Here is a 15,401-nt window from a genome sequence, read left to right as displayed (position 1 = left end):
AATGATGCCCTTGAAGTGATGTCCCAGTGCCTGGAGGCTGTGCGGATCTGGATGGGGAGGAACAGGCTCAAGCTCAACCCTTCCAAGACTGTGTGGCTGTGGCTCCCAGCATCCCGATATAGTCAGTTGACTCCATCACTGACTATTGGGGGAGAGTCTTTGGCCCCCACAGAAAGGGCTCGCAATCTGGGAGTCCTCCTGGATATGCAGCTGTCCTTGGAGGAACATCTGACAGCTGTAACCAGGGGGACCTTTTGTCAGGTTCGTCTGATTCGCCAGTTGCGGCCCTTTCTTGATCGGGATTCCCTGTGCACAGTCACTCATGTCCTCGTCACCTCTCGCCTTGACTACTGCAACGCTCTCTAAATGGGGCTCCCCTTGAAGAGCACCCGGAGGCTCCAACCGGTCCAGAATGCAGCAGCGCGGGTAGTGACGGGAGCAGCATGGCGCTCCCATGTAGCACCGCTCCTGCGTGAGCTGCACTGGCTCCCGGTGGTCTTCCGGGTGCGCTTCAAGGTGCTGGTTATCACCTTTAAAGCACTCCATGGCATCGGGCCTAGCTATCTTCGAGACCGCCTGCTGCTACCGACGACCTCCCATCGTCCCGTGCGCTCCCACAGAGAGGGCCTCCTCAGGGTGCCATCAGCCAATCAATGTAGGCTGGTGACCCCCAGGGGGAGGGCCTTCTCTGTGGGGGCACCTACCCTCTGGAATCAGTTGCCCCCAGAGATAAGGAGAATCCAAGACCTTAGTGCCTTCCGCCGTGCCCTTAAAACCCACTTTTTCCAGCAAGCCGGGCTGGCTTAAGAAGAAATTTTAAATGTTTTAATGGGTTTGTATTTTTAATTTTGGGCCAAATTTATATATATTTTAATTGTTTTTTAATATTTGTATTTTATGTTTTTTAATTCTGGCTGTACACCGCCCTGAGTCCTCAGGGAGAAGGGCGGTATATAAATTTAAAATAAATAAATAAATAAATAAATAAATAAATAAATAAATAAATAAATAAATAAATAAATAAATAAATAAATAATAGAATTGTTTAGATTAAGATGCTAGAATTTATGTTTAAAAAAAATTATGTTTTGATTTCTACCTTTAAAAGATGTAATGGGAAATTGTGAATGGAGCTTGTTAAAGAAATGTAAGCGTTGTACCTATCTATGACAGGATAGAGACTTCGTTCTTGAAAGATATATTTTATGTTTATGTCTGAAAAAATAAAAAAATATTTAAAAAAAAAGAAAAAAAGGCTTTTTTTCTGAAGCTCTGTTTGGAGGCTTTTTTTCTGAAGCTTCTTTCAGAGGCTTTCTTTCTGAAGCTTCTTTCAGAGGCTCCATTCAGCCTCTGAAATCTCCATTTGCAAGGCTGGGCGGGGCTACATTCAGAGTATAAGACGGACCCAGATTTTCACCCTCTTTTTGGGGGGGAAGAAGGTGCGTCTTATACTCCAAAAAATACGGGTAAGTCATTTCATTTCTCTTGGAGCTGGATATTGGCTAAGCAGGTCCTATGGAACTGAAGTAGGTCTGGCTTTATTATCTGGAAAGAATTTGAGCCAGTTGCTCCCAAGGAAGTATACAGGATCCTTGGAGCCATGGGTTCTGCTAGACCCATCACCTTTCAGGTTGGTTAAGGCCTCTTGTGAGATTGCATAGACCAAAATGGTGATTAATGACTTTTTACAGGAAATATTGGGACCACCTTTCTTGAAGGAGGTATGATATACCCCCTTCTTTTGAGGCTATCCTTAGATTCAACCATATTAGACAACTTTATCCAGTCTCCATCCCTCCTCTTGTTACATAAGGTTGTTATGGATAATACTCTATGGTCCTAGATGAAGTGGATTATATCTATATTAACTTTTCAGTCAGAATTCAAGTAGTGTTACAGCACTAGGACAGCACTTGTGGATGACCTATGGAACAGTGGTGGGTTGCTTCCGGTTCGCACCGGTTCGCAAGAACTGGTAATAAAAATTTGTAGTAGTTCAGAGAACTGGTAATAACATTGGCTGGCCATGCCCCCGAACCGGTCCCTGGCCCGGTCGCCATTCGCTTACCCCGCCCACCTCATCAGAGGCTTTTTTTTTTTTTTACTTTTAAAAGCATTTTTTTCTACAACTTCTTTTTTCCTACAATCTCTGATGATCGCACAGCTCAACTGGGATCATCAGAGGCTTTTAAAAGCATTTTTTCTACAACTTCTTTGGCCAAAGAGATTGTAGAAAAAAAAATGCCTTTAAAAGCCTCTGGCGATCACAGCCAAGTTGCCTGATCGTCAGAGGCTTTTAAAAGCATTTTTTTTCTGCAGCCTCTTAAGGTTGTGGAAAAAATGATTTTAAAAGTTAAAAAAAAAAAAAGGTGGCCACGCCAATCCAGTCACATTACCCCCTTCAAGCCACACCCACAAAATAAGCCACGCCCAAAGAACCGGTAGAAAAATATTTTAGAATCCACCCGTGGTATGGAAGGTCCAGGATGAGAATGGTGCTGGCCCTCCTAGATCCCTCAACAGCATTCAATATCACCAAAAATGGCCTCCCTTCTGGATTGGCTTTCAAGAGTGGGAATGGAGGCACTATAATGGTTCTCCTTCCTCTGTGGCAGGTTCTAGTTGGAGTTGCTGGGAGATGACAGGTCAAGCCCTAGACCCTTCAATGTGGGGTGCTCAGTGTTCAGATCTTTTGTTCCTTACATGACATCTCTGGAATATATATCATCCAAAGGCATTGGGTACAGTATCATCAATACACTGATGATACCTACCTATATATCTCCAGCACAGGTGAACCAAGAATATATAAACCCAAGAAGTAATTTATTTAAAAATGTGAATATAAAGATATAGATATGAAATATTTTGATAGCTGATAATTACATATAATCGTTCCTAATTTATCACTTACCAGCTTGCTGTATTTCATCCGGAGTTACCAGTTGATTTAGCATTTGAAGTAACTCAAGTTTTTGTCTCTCTGGCAATTTTCCTATCTCATTGAAAAAATACAAGTTAGAGTTTTGTTAGGAATATAATTTATGGAATCAATGCTTTGTCAATTAGATCAAAGGCTAATAATATAGGAAAACAAAATATATTTTGAGATAAGATAGCCATTCCTAACTCATCCTTGTGCTTCCTCCTATATTTCTATTCAGGATAGCTGTCTGGGATACTGGTAATAAAATTATGGATTTCTTTTTAAGCAAGAGAAAATTCTCCAGAGCAAGATACTTATACTTCTGCACAATTATACTTTATTTCAAAATCATATTTAGATATTCCTTTTATCTAATATTTTGCACTACAACCACAAATGTTCTTTTTAACAATAATAGGCTCCAAGCATAGTAAGATTCAATTGAAATTGTATTGTTTATTTAATTCAGGATATGGAAAAATATTTTCTTGATTAGAGCTTTAGGCTTAGCATAAAACTTTGATACGATAGTGCTGATTGCTTACTGACCAAATTGTATCCCAAATGGTATTACCATGTGATTAGTAAGGAGTGCTACATGTGGCTAGGCTGTAACTAAAGTAAGTAACCTAGACTATACTTTATCTTATTAAGAAGTATTACGTGAAGTCCTCAGTTGACCAAGGACATGATAGGAAACAAAGATCAAAATATGTGAGCCCATCTAGTGATGACTGCAGGATATGAAAGATTGAAAGTTAGAGTTAGGGTTAGGAGTTAGGAGAAAGTATGAATTACTACAAAAAATGAAATGAAATTAATAAAATAGATGTAGTATGAATCTATAAAATTAAGAAGAAAAAGAAATGTGGTATTGTAAAAAGTAGAATCTGTACACAAGATATATGGAAGAAAAAGAAATGAAAGATAAGTGAAACAATTACCGTATTTTCCAGGATATAAGACGACTTTTTAACACATGAAAATCTTCTCAAAAGTCAGGGGTCGTCTTATACGCCGGGTGTCGTTCTCCTGTAACCAGGTAGACCAGCCCGAACGGCTCTGACGAGCCTTAAATGGCTCTGGCAACCCAAGCTCTGACGATCTGCTAATCAGGCAACTCCGCTGGGATCGCCAGCAAAACAAAGCTGGCTGAGGAATTCTGGGAGTTGAAGTCTACAATTCTTAAAGTTGCCAAGGTTGGAGACCCCTGTTCTATTGGGTAAGTTTTTTCCCCTTTGGGATCTTTAAAAAAAATAGTTAATTGGGGTTTTTTTTAGTTGTTCTTTTTTAGACCTAGCCATTTAAAGTTTAGGAAGTTTTAAATTTAGCTTTCATATAAAAATAAAAATAAAATAAAATAATATTTGTGCAGCTTTCTGAGATTTAGTGTGTTTTTGTAGTGTTTCACTCTAACTACACAAACACACAAAATCTCACAAAGCTGCATGTGGAATTTTGTGTGTGTAAAGTGTGAAAGTTGGGTTTTGGGGCTTTTTGTGGCTGTGTGAGGTTCCTGCTTGTCTCAGAGGCCATTTTGGGTCTAGCACAGCTGCTTTTACATTGTGGGTGAGCCAGTTGATGTTTTTTAATTTTTATTTGGTGTGCATTGGAAGAGGGGTAGTCTTATACGGTGAGTATAGCCCAAACCCTATATTTTAACAGGAAAATTCGGGGGTCGTCTTATACGCCCAGTCGTCTTATATGCCGGAAAATACGGTATAGCAAGACAAAATTAATTCTTTAGTTAAAAATACTTGAAGACAAATTAATCTCCCAACAAAACAAATAGGAAGAGGATAAGAAAGATGTTTAGAACAGAGTGAAAAGAATTCTGTTAGAGACTGCCAGGGAAGTAAATAGACTTTTAGTAGTAGCATGTATCAAAAGGATGAATGATGAAATAATGAATGAAAGAAATGAATGAATGAATGAATGATGACCAATCGGAAAGAAATAAGCTCAGGTGTCTTGGTAATATATAGAATGAATGAGGATCAAATTTTAAAGCAATACATGAAGGAAGACTGAAGAAAGATTCAAAGAAAGGCAAAGATCAGAAAATTGTGTTTTGGATCAAACCAATGAGTTCCTGAGTTTAACAAATAGTAAGCAATATATAGAATGGAATATGGACACTGTGACAGCAATGCTGATTTGTAAAAATGGAAAGATAAAGCCAAATAGTATTGGTAAAAAGTAGTTTTAGCAGTATTTCTTACTCTCATGACTTCTGTTATTTTAGTTTATTTTTTTATTCCTTAAGTCGTTTTCTGCAGATTCTTATTCCGAAAGGGAATAGCATGATGGGTATATAGCATATGTTTGCAATTCTGTATCCATGTTAAAGTCCCTGAAGGGCTAAAAAGTATTGGCCATTTACATTCCTTAAAATCCCATAGGCTGATCATGGCAATCATTTCCTGCATGTCAGTACAGAAATTTTGATGAATGCGAAGAATCACTGCTAAAAAGTGGTGATTCAAATGCCTGCATAATTTTTTCTAGATTAATGGTAGATCAATCTTGATAAATAAACTGTTCTATGGAAAATACCTGGCAATGTGCTATTTATGTTATTACCCCTATAAATAAATAACAGTATCTCCTCATATAAAATACAAAATATTCCTATATTTGCATAATATATATATGATTATTGATTTTTAGTCAGAAGTGGTGCTGTACAGAATAGATACTGTATTTAATAGTTCAGGTACTATTTAATTTATTACAAGTATAGCATAAATATTTTTCTATTAAAATATACATGCAGTATGTGTGTGTGTATATAAATATATAATAGAAGAGGTGTTGGACTTACCGTGAACGCCGTTTCTCCGAAGGGTGCAGAGTGGGTCAGGAGTGGGATGATCAATCTGGTCTGGCCAATCAGTGAGTCAAATTACTTTGGCCACGCCTCCTTGGGCCTCCATTGCTCCGAGTTTGTTCAACGAATGCAGATCTGCAAGACAGGCTCCAGCAAAATGACAAAGGAACCAAGAAACAATCGCAGGTGAGAGGGGCTGACCCACTCTGCACCCTTTGGAGAAATGGCGTTCACGGTAAGTCCAACGCCTCTTCTCCCATAAGGCTGCAGAGTGGGTCAGGAGTGGGACATACCCAAGCTTGTCAGCCGTACGGGTGGGAATCCTGTGATCTAAGGAGCCGTGGTGCCAGGTGTACCTGCTGAAGGACCCTCCTGCCGAACGAAGCCTCTGCAGATGCGAAGACATCCACACGGTACTGCTTAATAAAGGGGACAGGAGTAGTCCAGGTAGCTGCCCGGCAAATTTCTTCGAGGGAGGCCCGCGTGGCCCAAGCAGCGGTGGTAGCTGCACTGCGGGTGGAATGAGCAGTGATATGCCTTGGAGGAGGAAGAGATCGTGATTCATAGGCATGGGAAATACAAGCACGGATCCACCGCCCTATGGTGGTCAAGAACACCTTTGATCCCAGTGAAGCCAGTTGGAACGAGATGAACAAGGCCTCAGAATGCCTTGTCGAGGCGGTCCGCGAGACATAGATTTTAATAGCTCTGCGGACGTCGAGCGTGTGCCATTTGCGTTCTAATCGATGGGTAGGATTGGGACAGAAATTTGGAAGGATAACCTCCTGCTCACGATGGAATCGAGAGTTAATTTTTGGTACGAATGCTGGATCCAAACGAAGGATTACTTGATCTGGATGCATAATACACAAGTCTGGCCTGATGGAAAGGGCCGCTAACTCTGAGATTCGGCGGGCTGAGGTTATGGCCACCAGGAAGGCTTTCAAGGTAAGGAACCTAAAGCTGGAAGTTCGGACAGGTTCAGTAAGTGCTGTTAATACTTGCGATAAGTCCCATGTGGGGTATCAGTGAACTATGGGAGGGCGAAGGTTTCGGACCCCACACAAAAACCTTCGAACAGTGGAATGCCGTTCCTGGGTGGCAACACCGTGGCGAGAGCTGCAACATGGCGCTTCAGGGTGTTATGCGCCAGCCCCTTGCGGTATCCATCATGGAGGAACTCCAGTACCTGCGGAACAGAAGCTGACAAGGGATTAATTCCGCGCGCCGAGCACCAAGAAATAAATACCTTCCACGTGATGTTGTAGAGTCTGATGGTGGACTCCTTTCTGTCTGCCTGCATAACACGGATGACATTCTCAGAGTAATGTGCCTCCTTCAGGAGGAGTTCCTCAAGAGCCAGGTGGTCAGGATGAGCCACTGGGGCTCCGGATGGTTGACTTCCCCCTGTCTGAGGGACACTCTCTCTGAGGGAGCCGCCAATGGTGAGCTGATGATAGCGCTACGAGGTTCGAGAACCAAGGCCTTCTCGGCCAGTAAGGGGTGACGAGGATGATATCTGCTCCCTCTGCAATGATCTTGCGTATCACCCGTGGGATTAGTGGCAGAGGGGGGGACGCATAAAGAAGTTCCCGAGGTCAGGGGCAGCGTAGTGCATTCGTGTTCTCCGCTCCCGGCGTTGGATAGCAGGTGAAGTAGCGTGGAAGCTGAGCGTTCTCTGGGGCGGCGAATAGGTCTACCTGAGGAAGTCCAAAGCAAAGACAAATGGCTTGAAAAAGATCGGGACAAAGGCGCCACTCTGATGCGTCCACCGTTGTCCGGCTCAGGAAGTCTGCCTGTAGATTGTCCTTCCCCGCAATGTGATCCGCCTGGAGATATAGATGAGCCTCCGCCCACCGCCCGAGTAGAGCCTCCTGCATCAGGGTTTTAGATTTGGTCCCGCCCTGGCGATTTACATGGGCTTTTGTCATCACATTGTCGGTAAGGACTAGCAGATGGTGACCTTTGATCGATGGTTGGAAGTCCAATAGAGCCAGACGAATTGCCCACAGTCCCAGCAAATTGATGCTGGACCGTGCTTCCGTGGGAGATCATCGGCCCTGAGCGACTTGGGCGTCCAGGTGAGCGCCCCAGCCGGACAGACTCACATCTCTTGTCATTAGAAGAGGTTGAACGTCGAAGAAAATGCACCCTTTGTCCAGGGCCGGGGACAGCCACCAATGCAAGGACCGGCGAACCGACAGTGGAACTCTGAGCTTAGCTCGAGAGGCGGCGGTCATAGTCCGTTGGTGCGGGAGTAATAGCCATTGAAGACTGCGGGCATGTAGATGCCAGGCGCCACTTGGTTTTAAGGTCCGCTGGCCATTGTCGCAGCCACAAGAGGTGGCGCGACGTGACCGACGATGCCATAGCTCGAGAAGCGAACTTGGCTGCATTGAGGGTGGCATCGGCTGTGAATTGAGTGGCTGCAATAATTTTATTCAAGTCTTGGTGGACTCTAACATCTTGGGCAGGCAAACGTGTTTGGAGCTGTTGCAGCCACAGCAGGGAAGAACGGGAGAAGAAGGAGGCCGCGGTAGCAGCCTGTATCGCCCAGGCCAAAGCCTGGTGTGTTTTCTTAAAGGAGGAATCGAATTTCCTATCCTCCGGTTTAAGACCTTCAGAAGGATCCCCCGAAATGCAAGGGGAGGTGGAGGACAGGGCAACCACTGGACCATCAACAACAGGTACCTATAAAAGGCTGGTTAAGGAAGCCTCCATATTGTAGTTGCGGCAATCGTAGCCACTGGGAGTGGGGAGAGAGGCCGGGTTAGCCCATTGCTTACGTACAACGTCCGTGAAGAGCTTTGGTGCGGGAACAAAGATCTGCTCTGCGACCGGTTCTGCAAAGATGCCTTGGCCTACGGAGGAGGAAGCAGAAGATGAGTCAGAAGTGGGATCTACGAGACCTGAGGTGACTTTGGCCTTGTGGAGTAGGGACTTGAAAAGCCCTTGTGGGAATAATCCCGTAAATTGTGGAACATCTGGTGTAGTGGTTTCAACGTCGGATACGTCAGCTTCCCTCTGCAGATCTTCATCTATGTCAATGTCAGCACTGCCATGTGACCTGGAGAATGGTTGGAGAATGTTCTGGGGAACCAGTGAGACTAGCAGAAGGAGAAACTCTGGTTCTCCTTGAATGTAAGCTTTCAGAAATTAATGATGCGGAACGGTGCCCCCTTATGCCTGCTTGAATGCCATGCAAGATGGCCTTAGCAATTAGCATTTGTATAGACTCAGGAAGATTTTCCAAATCTGACTTGGGATGTTTATCAGCCGGAGGAACCTGAGGAGGTGCTTGGAGTGTAATAGAACAATCAAATGGGTCACCCTTTGGCCTATCAGGAGAGCAAGAAGAGGCTGTAGAGTGCCTCTCCGGAGACAGGGTCCTAGCTAAATCACCAGAGTCATTGGGGTCTTGATCAAGGTCAGTGCTGATAGAAGGCCTGGATTTGTCGGCCTGGGGAGCCTGATCAGAACTTCTCTGATGGGACTTTTTAACGGACCCTGCTTTGGACCTTGCCTTACGGCCCAGTTCAGTCTTGGAAGCCGACTGGTCTGCCATGTCAACGCACAATTGAATATACAGGTGAGATCCTGCACAAAAGGGAAACAATGAAAGGTAATATTAATATTGCAATTAAAGCCAACCCATGCCTCAACATGAGGCTTGAACATAGAGTAAAAACTTGTTCCCTCTATATGACAGCAAAATGGCCACCAGCTATGAGGAAAGCATGGCTTGCCAAAATGGCCACTGTAACTGACAATGGTAGGCAATGGAAGCTGTCTTTGAGTTCAGCAAATTGGTCATAAACAGTGAGGTAAATTTGGCCAAACAAAATGGCCGCCGGAGCTGTTGCTAGGCAGAGTTCAGTTGAAGTACTCAATTTTGCTACCAGTTAAATCAAAATGGCCACGAGCCCTCTATACGAAACCAAATACCTTTTGTACAGTTGAAACCTCAGAAAAACGATAGCCGCGACAGGAGAATGTTGATTCCTTCTCCAAAGGTATAATGGAGGTCTGCCAACCTCCACTCTCACCCCTCAACTGAAGAACGCTGAGGCGGCGGTGCTGGTAAAGCGGCTGCGGCGATAGCTGCGGGAGAGCAGGAACGATCCTCCCCCGAGCAGCGGCAATCAAAAGGGGCAGAAAGGCAGCACCGCTTCCCAGCTGGTGAGCGCTGAGAAGGCAGCGGCGGCAATGACGGAGAGCCCGCGCTACTCCGCTTTCAAATTGCCCTTTGCTGCTCACGCCTCACAGCTGATGGGCGCTGAGGCAGCTGCGGCAGTCAAAACACGCGTCGGCGTTTCCAGCCAAAGCTGGGATGGCTCACTCGCGTAGGAGAAGCAGTCGAAGAAAAACGAAGTTCACGCCCCTCAGCTGGTGAGTGCTGAGGCGGCGGCAGCGACGGAGAAGCGGTGGCGGCGTTTCCAGCCGCAACTGAAGTGGCCAGCACGCTCACAAAGAAATGCACGATCACTAATTGTCAGGAGGGAGAGACTCAGAAAAAAAGTCTGGTCAGAACCAGTGAGTCGAATAAACTGGGAGCAATGGAGGCCCAAGGAGGCGTGGCCAAAGCAATTTGACTCACTGATTGGCCAGACCAGATGGATCATCCCACTCCTGACCCACTCTGCAGCCTTATGGGAGAAAAAATATTTATGCTACATTTGTGATTAATTAAATAGTACCTGAGTTAGTAAAATATAGTATCTATAGCACCAATTCTGAAAGTAACTGGATTTTGCCATAGTCTAAACAAAGTATGTGTTGTGTATGTATGTATGCATTGTGTGTGTGTGTGTGTGTGTATGCATGTGTGTGTGTATATGTATGTGTGTGTAATATAAGTGTAGTATGTGTATATAATACTTACACACACACACTTTGATTAGACTATGGCAAAAAAACAAATTATTTTAAATTAATCAAGTTAAAAATGACTATTAAAAACCATAGCATCCCTTTTGTAAATCATAGTTTATCGTTCTTAATTATTTCTGATTTCATTTTTTAAGATATCTTACTGACCTACATAGACCTACATAGAATGTGATCTTGAAGACACCCAGCAAAGAATGCACTATGTTCTGTTCTCATATTTCAATGATACGTACCTTTGTCAGACTCAAGCAAGAGTTTCGCTAAAGTTTCAGCTTCAGGCATTCCCTTTAGTTTAGTCAAATGATCTTTTAACTGAAGCATGCTTTTACTGATCAAGTGGTGACTTTCCTCCTCTATAAAATCAAAATACTTTTTAACATATTATAACACAAGGCATAAAGATCACTAAAACCATGCTGTTTATGTGTTAAGAAATATTTAAGCACTGTTATATTTGAGATCCATTTTAATTCTTGTGTTTGTATATAATTGTGTTTATACACAGACAACACATGTCCACAAATGTCTGTGTAAAATCATGTTACCTGGAAGTCATAGCACAACTGAAGAATCCCAGTTTAAAAATAGTCTATCAGAACAAGATAAGAGAAAGAACAAGATGGCACAAAAGAATAGTATAAACTTGTATTTCCTGTCTTTATGGAATTTTGGATTGCGATTGGAGAATTTTTTATTCATAAAGTCAAAGAAATATTTTACTTAATGGGGCTGAGGATCATATAGATTTTTAGCCATTTATAATGTACACCTTCAAAAATCACCTTTACAATTTATCCATAATTAAATTACAGTTTTAAAAATATATTTTGGAATTATACTACGTTTGTAACATAAGATTGTAAAATAAGATTTTCCAGGAACACTACATAGGATATTATGCATGTTTTATAATTTTTAAAAGTAAAATAACAAAATGAGAACAACAATTACCTCTTTGAAGTCCTACCGAGTCTATGTCAAGTCTTGGAATTTCTTTTTCCAATGTTAAAGGCTATTGAAAATAAGTTTTAAAAATAGTAAATAGAGTATTAAGTGCTTTTTTGTTATATACAAAAATTGTTAGTCTTTAAATCTGTTGGTCTTTTCATCTACTCTACCCAATTTAATGATTATTTTCTTGATTTCTGTCTATTCTTTATGCAATGGAATAAAATATGAATAGAGAGCTTCTGTATATTAATTTATAAGCAATTGAATATAATATACAAAAAATATGGATTAATATTAAATTCAAAAACAATTTTTGAATGTACTGTTGCATCACAACTTCACACTATTTCTGTGAAGGAGATAGTGTAATCAATTCTGCAAGCGTACACCTCACTAGCCAATTAGTTGAAATCAAAGATGTGAATCTGGCAAACTGGCAACCAGCATAGCTCATAGAACAGCAGTGTAACATGGGCCACTGTAGAAGCCCCTAGAATTGTCTGTGTGGCTTCATTATACCAGCTGTAGCTTCCAAATATTCTTCAAGGGTAACCCCTTGTAATGCATGTTGAAATAGTCCAAGAATGAGATGATCAGGGTTTCAGTGACTAAGTGCAGGCCTCTTGATTCACAAAAGAGCGCAACTGGCACACAACACAAAACTGCGCAAAGGCTCTTCTAGCCACGACTCTTTGAGGAGGAATCACAAGTCTAGGAAAAGAACCCAAGTTGCAACTGAATTTGTCTGATGTCAGCCCTTCAAGATAGTCCAGACTAAGAACACAAACTACTACTACCACCTTAACTGTAAAATTACAGCAACATATCTTCCAAGATAATGGGTATCAACAGCAAACAGGAAATCAGAGGCATGTCCACAAAGTTTGTTCCTACAGAAATGTTTTTAAGAGGGACAAATAACTGTAAAATATTAAAGATTTATCTAAAGCAGGGGTGTCAAATTCAAGGCCCACGATGCTGCAAGCCTGGCCTATGAGATGGTTAGATCTGGCCTGTGGAGCTGCCCTGAAAGTTGCAAAGGACCGGCCCGTGGTGCCTCAGTCCAGCCCAGGCTGACTAGGTGCCAATCTACAACTTGCTGGCAGCCATTCGGTAGGGAGAGTACAATATAAAGCAGGGGTGTCAAACTCGTGTCGTCAGGCAGCGTCATGTGATGTGTCAGGACTTCCCCCCCCTTTGCTAAATTGGGCGTGTGGGTGGCCAGCACGTGACGCATCCGGCCCATAGGCCGTGACTTTGACAGCCCTGATATAAAGTACAACCTCTTGTAAGGTAGAGCGCCATGTTGGTTATTAAAGACATATTATTTATTTATATAAGATTTATCCTTTGTTTAAAATATTTAGAGTTAGTATCTTAATATATAGTCACACTAGCCTGTAAAGGGTCTCTTTCTTGACTATTTCCTGTAAAAGGGCCTATTTCTTTTCAATTTCTTCTGAGGGGCCTCTTTCTCTGAAAGGGATGAAAGGGATATATAAAATATGCTGAGATCTCTAATTTGGTATGGACTTCTACTGTTCTTTGTAAACAGCTTAATAAATCTTACTTCTGGTTGACCCAAGTACTGTGTCAATTTGTTACAAACATATATGATACAAGAAAACCATAAAGAAGAATGAATGGATGACAGCAGAACTAAAAGCTAATGTACAAGAAATAAGTATTGAAATAAGTACTGGGCGGATCATAACCCAATAAAAGTTATATGAAAAGGTCAAAAAAGAGTATTGAAATGGACATTGAAGCAAGAAATATTAAAAGAAAAGGAATGTATTCAATTTATGGGAAGAGAACTAGATTTCTTCTTCAAAGAGCATAGAAAAGAAAAAACATCATTACAAAATGTATGGGAAACAGCCAAAGCTGTGGACTAGTTATAACATACAAAGGAAAGCAAAACAGAAAGAAGAAACAAAATCAAAGAATATTAGAAGAAGAATATAAGATACTATAATTAGAATTACAAAAAGAACCACAAAAAAAGGAAATAAAAAATCAAATGGACTTAATGATACATAAAATGAGCTTAATGAACAAAGAAGAATTAGCACAGAAAATTAAAATTGTTTAAAGTGTTAAACAAAACTTTTCTGAAAATGCTAACAAACCAGGAAGATGGCTGACATATAGGTTAAAGAAAGAGGAAAAAAAAAAGAAATTGATAGATAAATTAATGGACAATGAAAGAGAAATTTGTTACCAAAATGAAGAGAAAAAGAAAGTGATTCAAAACTATTATAAGAAGCTATTTGAGCAAGAGTTAATATCAGAAGAGAAAATAAAACAATATTTGGAAAAAGCGGAAATACCGAAAATACCTGAAACAGTTAAAACAGCACTAGACAAACGTATAGTGATCTATACGTATCTATGATGGAGTTAACTGAAACAATTAAGAAGCAAAAAAATGAACAAACACCTGGACTGGATGATCTACCAGCTGAACTATATAAAGAATTGCAAGAAACCTTGAGCAAGCCAATGTTAGAAGTATTTAATGAACTTTTGTTAAAGGCAAAGGTACCGAATTCACAGATGGAAGCATATATTACCCTCATACTGAAGGAAAAAGCAGACTTACAACGAATAAAAAACTACAGACCAATATCCTTGTTAAATGCGGACTAGAAAATATTTGCGTCAATAATTGCAGAAAAACTAAAATGGTTTTTAAACCAATTCATATATCCAGACCAAAATGGTTTTTTACCTAAGAGACAAATTAAAGATAACATGAGAATAATTCTGAATACCTTGGAGTATTATGAAGGACATCCAGAGAAACAAATGGCGTTGATCTTCTTAAGATGCACAAAAAGCATTTGATAACATGAATTGGCAATTTATGCTACCAGAGTTAGAAAAGATGGATTTGGCAGAGAGATTTGTTAAAATGATCAAGGCAATATATCATAAGCAAACCGCACAATGATAGTAAATGGAGATATGACTGAGAAAGTAAGTATTAAGAAATGCACAAGACAAGGATGTCCACTGTCTCCATTATTGTTTATATTGACATTGGAAGTACTAAATAAAAATATTAGACAAGATACAGAGATAAAAGACATGGAGATTAAAAAAGAACAATATAAATTACAAGCGTTTGCAGATGATTTAGCCTTCATTTTGAAAGATCCATTAATAACAAGGCCTAAATTAATTTAAAAAAATAGAAGAATATGGAGAAGTGACACAGCTGAAAATAAATAAAGAGAAAACTAAGATTTTAGTTAAAAAATCTCACAGAAAAGCAAAGCAAAAAAAAAAAAAAAAGAATTACCATAGTAAAAAGTGTATATATTCAGATAGTAAAGAAAGTTAAATACTTAGGGATACAGCTGACAGCAAGATGTGTAACAATTAGGGAAAATAATTATCATAAGTTGTTGAAGCAAATCCAAGTAGATCTGAAAAACTGGAAGAATTTGCAATTATCTCTGGTAGAAAGAGTAGCAACAATTAAAATGAATATATTGCCAAGATTATTGTATCTATTTCAGACAATTCCGATAAAACTGGAAAAGAAATATTTTGAGGAGCTTAACAAAATAATACGCAAGTATATTTGGCAAGGGAAAAAAGCAAGAATCGGTTTGAAAATGATGCAAGATATAAGACAGTGATGGCTAACCTTTATGCCATCGCGTGCCAGGAGGGGTGGGTGGGGGAGGGTTGCGCACTCAGGTGCCTACGCGCATGCATGTGCAACCCCCTCCCCCCCCGCTCCTGGCACATGATGGCCTGGTAGGCCCGTTTTTCTTTCTTACCTGGTTCCAG

At 41.0% G+C, this 15,401-nt stretch overlaps 1 protein-coding gene across 27 annotated transcripts in view; it reads right to left on the bottom strand.

The window, feature by feature from the left end:
- Positions 1-15,401, bottom strand: part of CCDC7 (coiled-coil domain containing 7) — a 292,932-nt gene that overhangs the window by 153,661 nt on the left and 123,870 nt on the right. For all 27 annotated transcript variants that reach the window (XR_015734107.1, XM_087892982.1, XM_087892984.1 and 24 more), the window contains 3 exons: positions 11,598-11,658; positions 10,880-10,999; positions 2,915-2,995 (listed from right to left, as the gene is read on the bottom strand). Coding sequence is in view for 26 of the 27 variants with exons in the window: in XM_087892982.1 (XP_087749108.1) it covers positions 2,915-2,995; positions 10,880-10,999; positions 11,598-11,658 (262 nt within the window). In the remaining variant the exon portion in view is untranslated. The remainder of the gene's footprint in view (positions 1-2,914; positions 2,996-10,879; positions 11,000-11,597; positions 11,659-15,401) is intronic.

The sequence above is a fragment of the Pantherophis guttatus genome, chromosome 4 (assembly GCF_059756535.1).
Source record: "Pantherophis guttatus breed Tessera chromosome 4, ASM5975653v1, whole genome shotgun sequence".
NCBI lineage: Eukaryota > Metazoa > Chordata > Lepidosauria > Squamata > Colubridae > Pantherophis > Pantherophis guttatus.
This window is presented reverse-complemented; position numbering and strand designations above follow the sequence as displayed.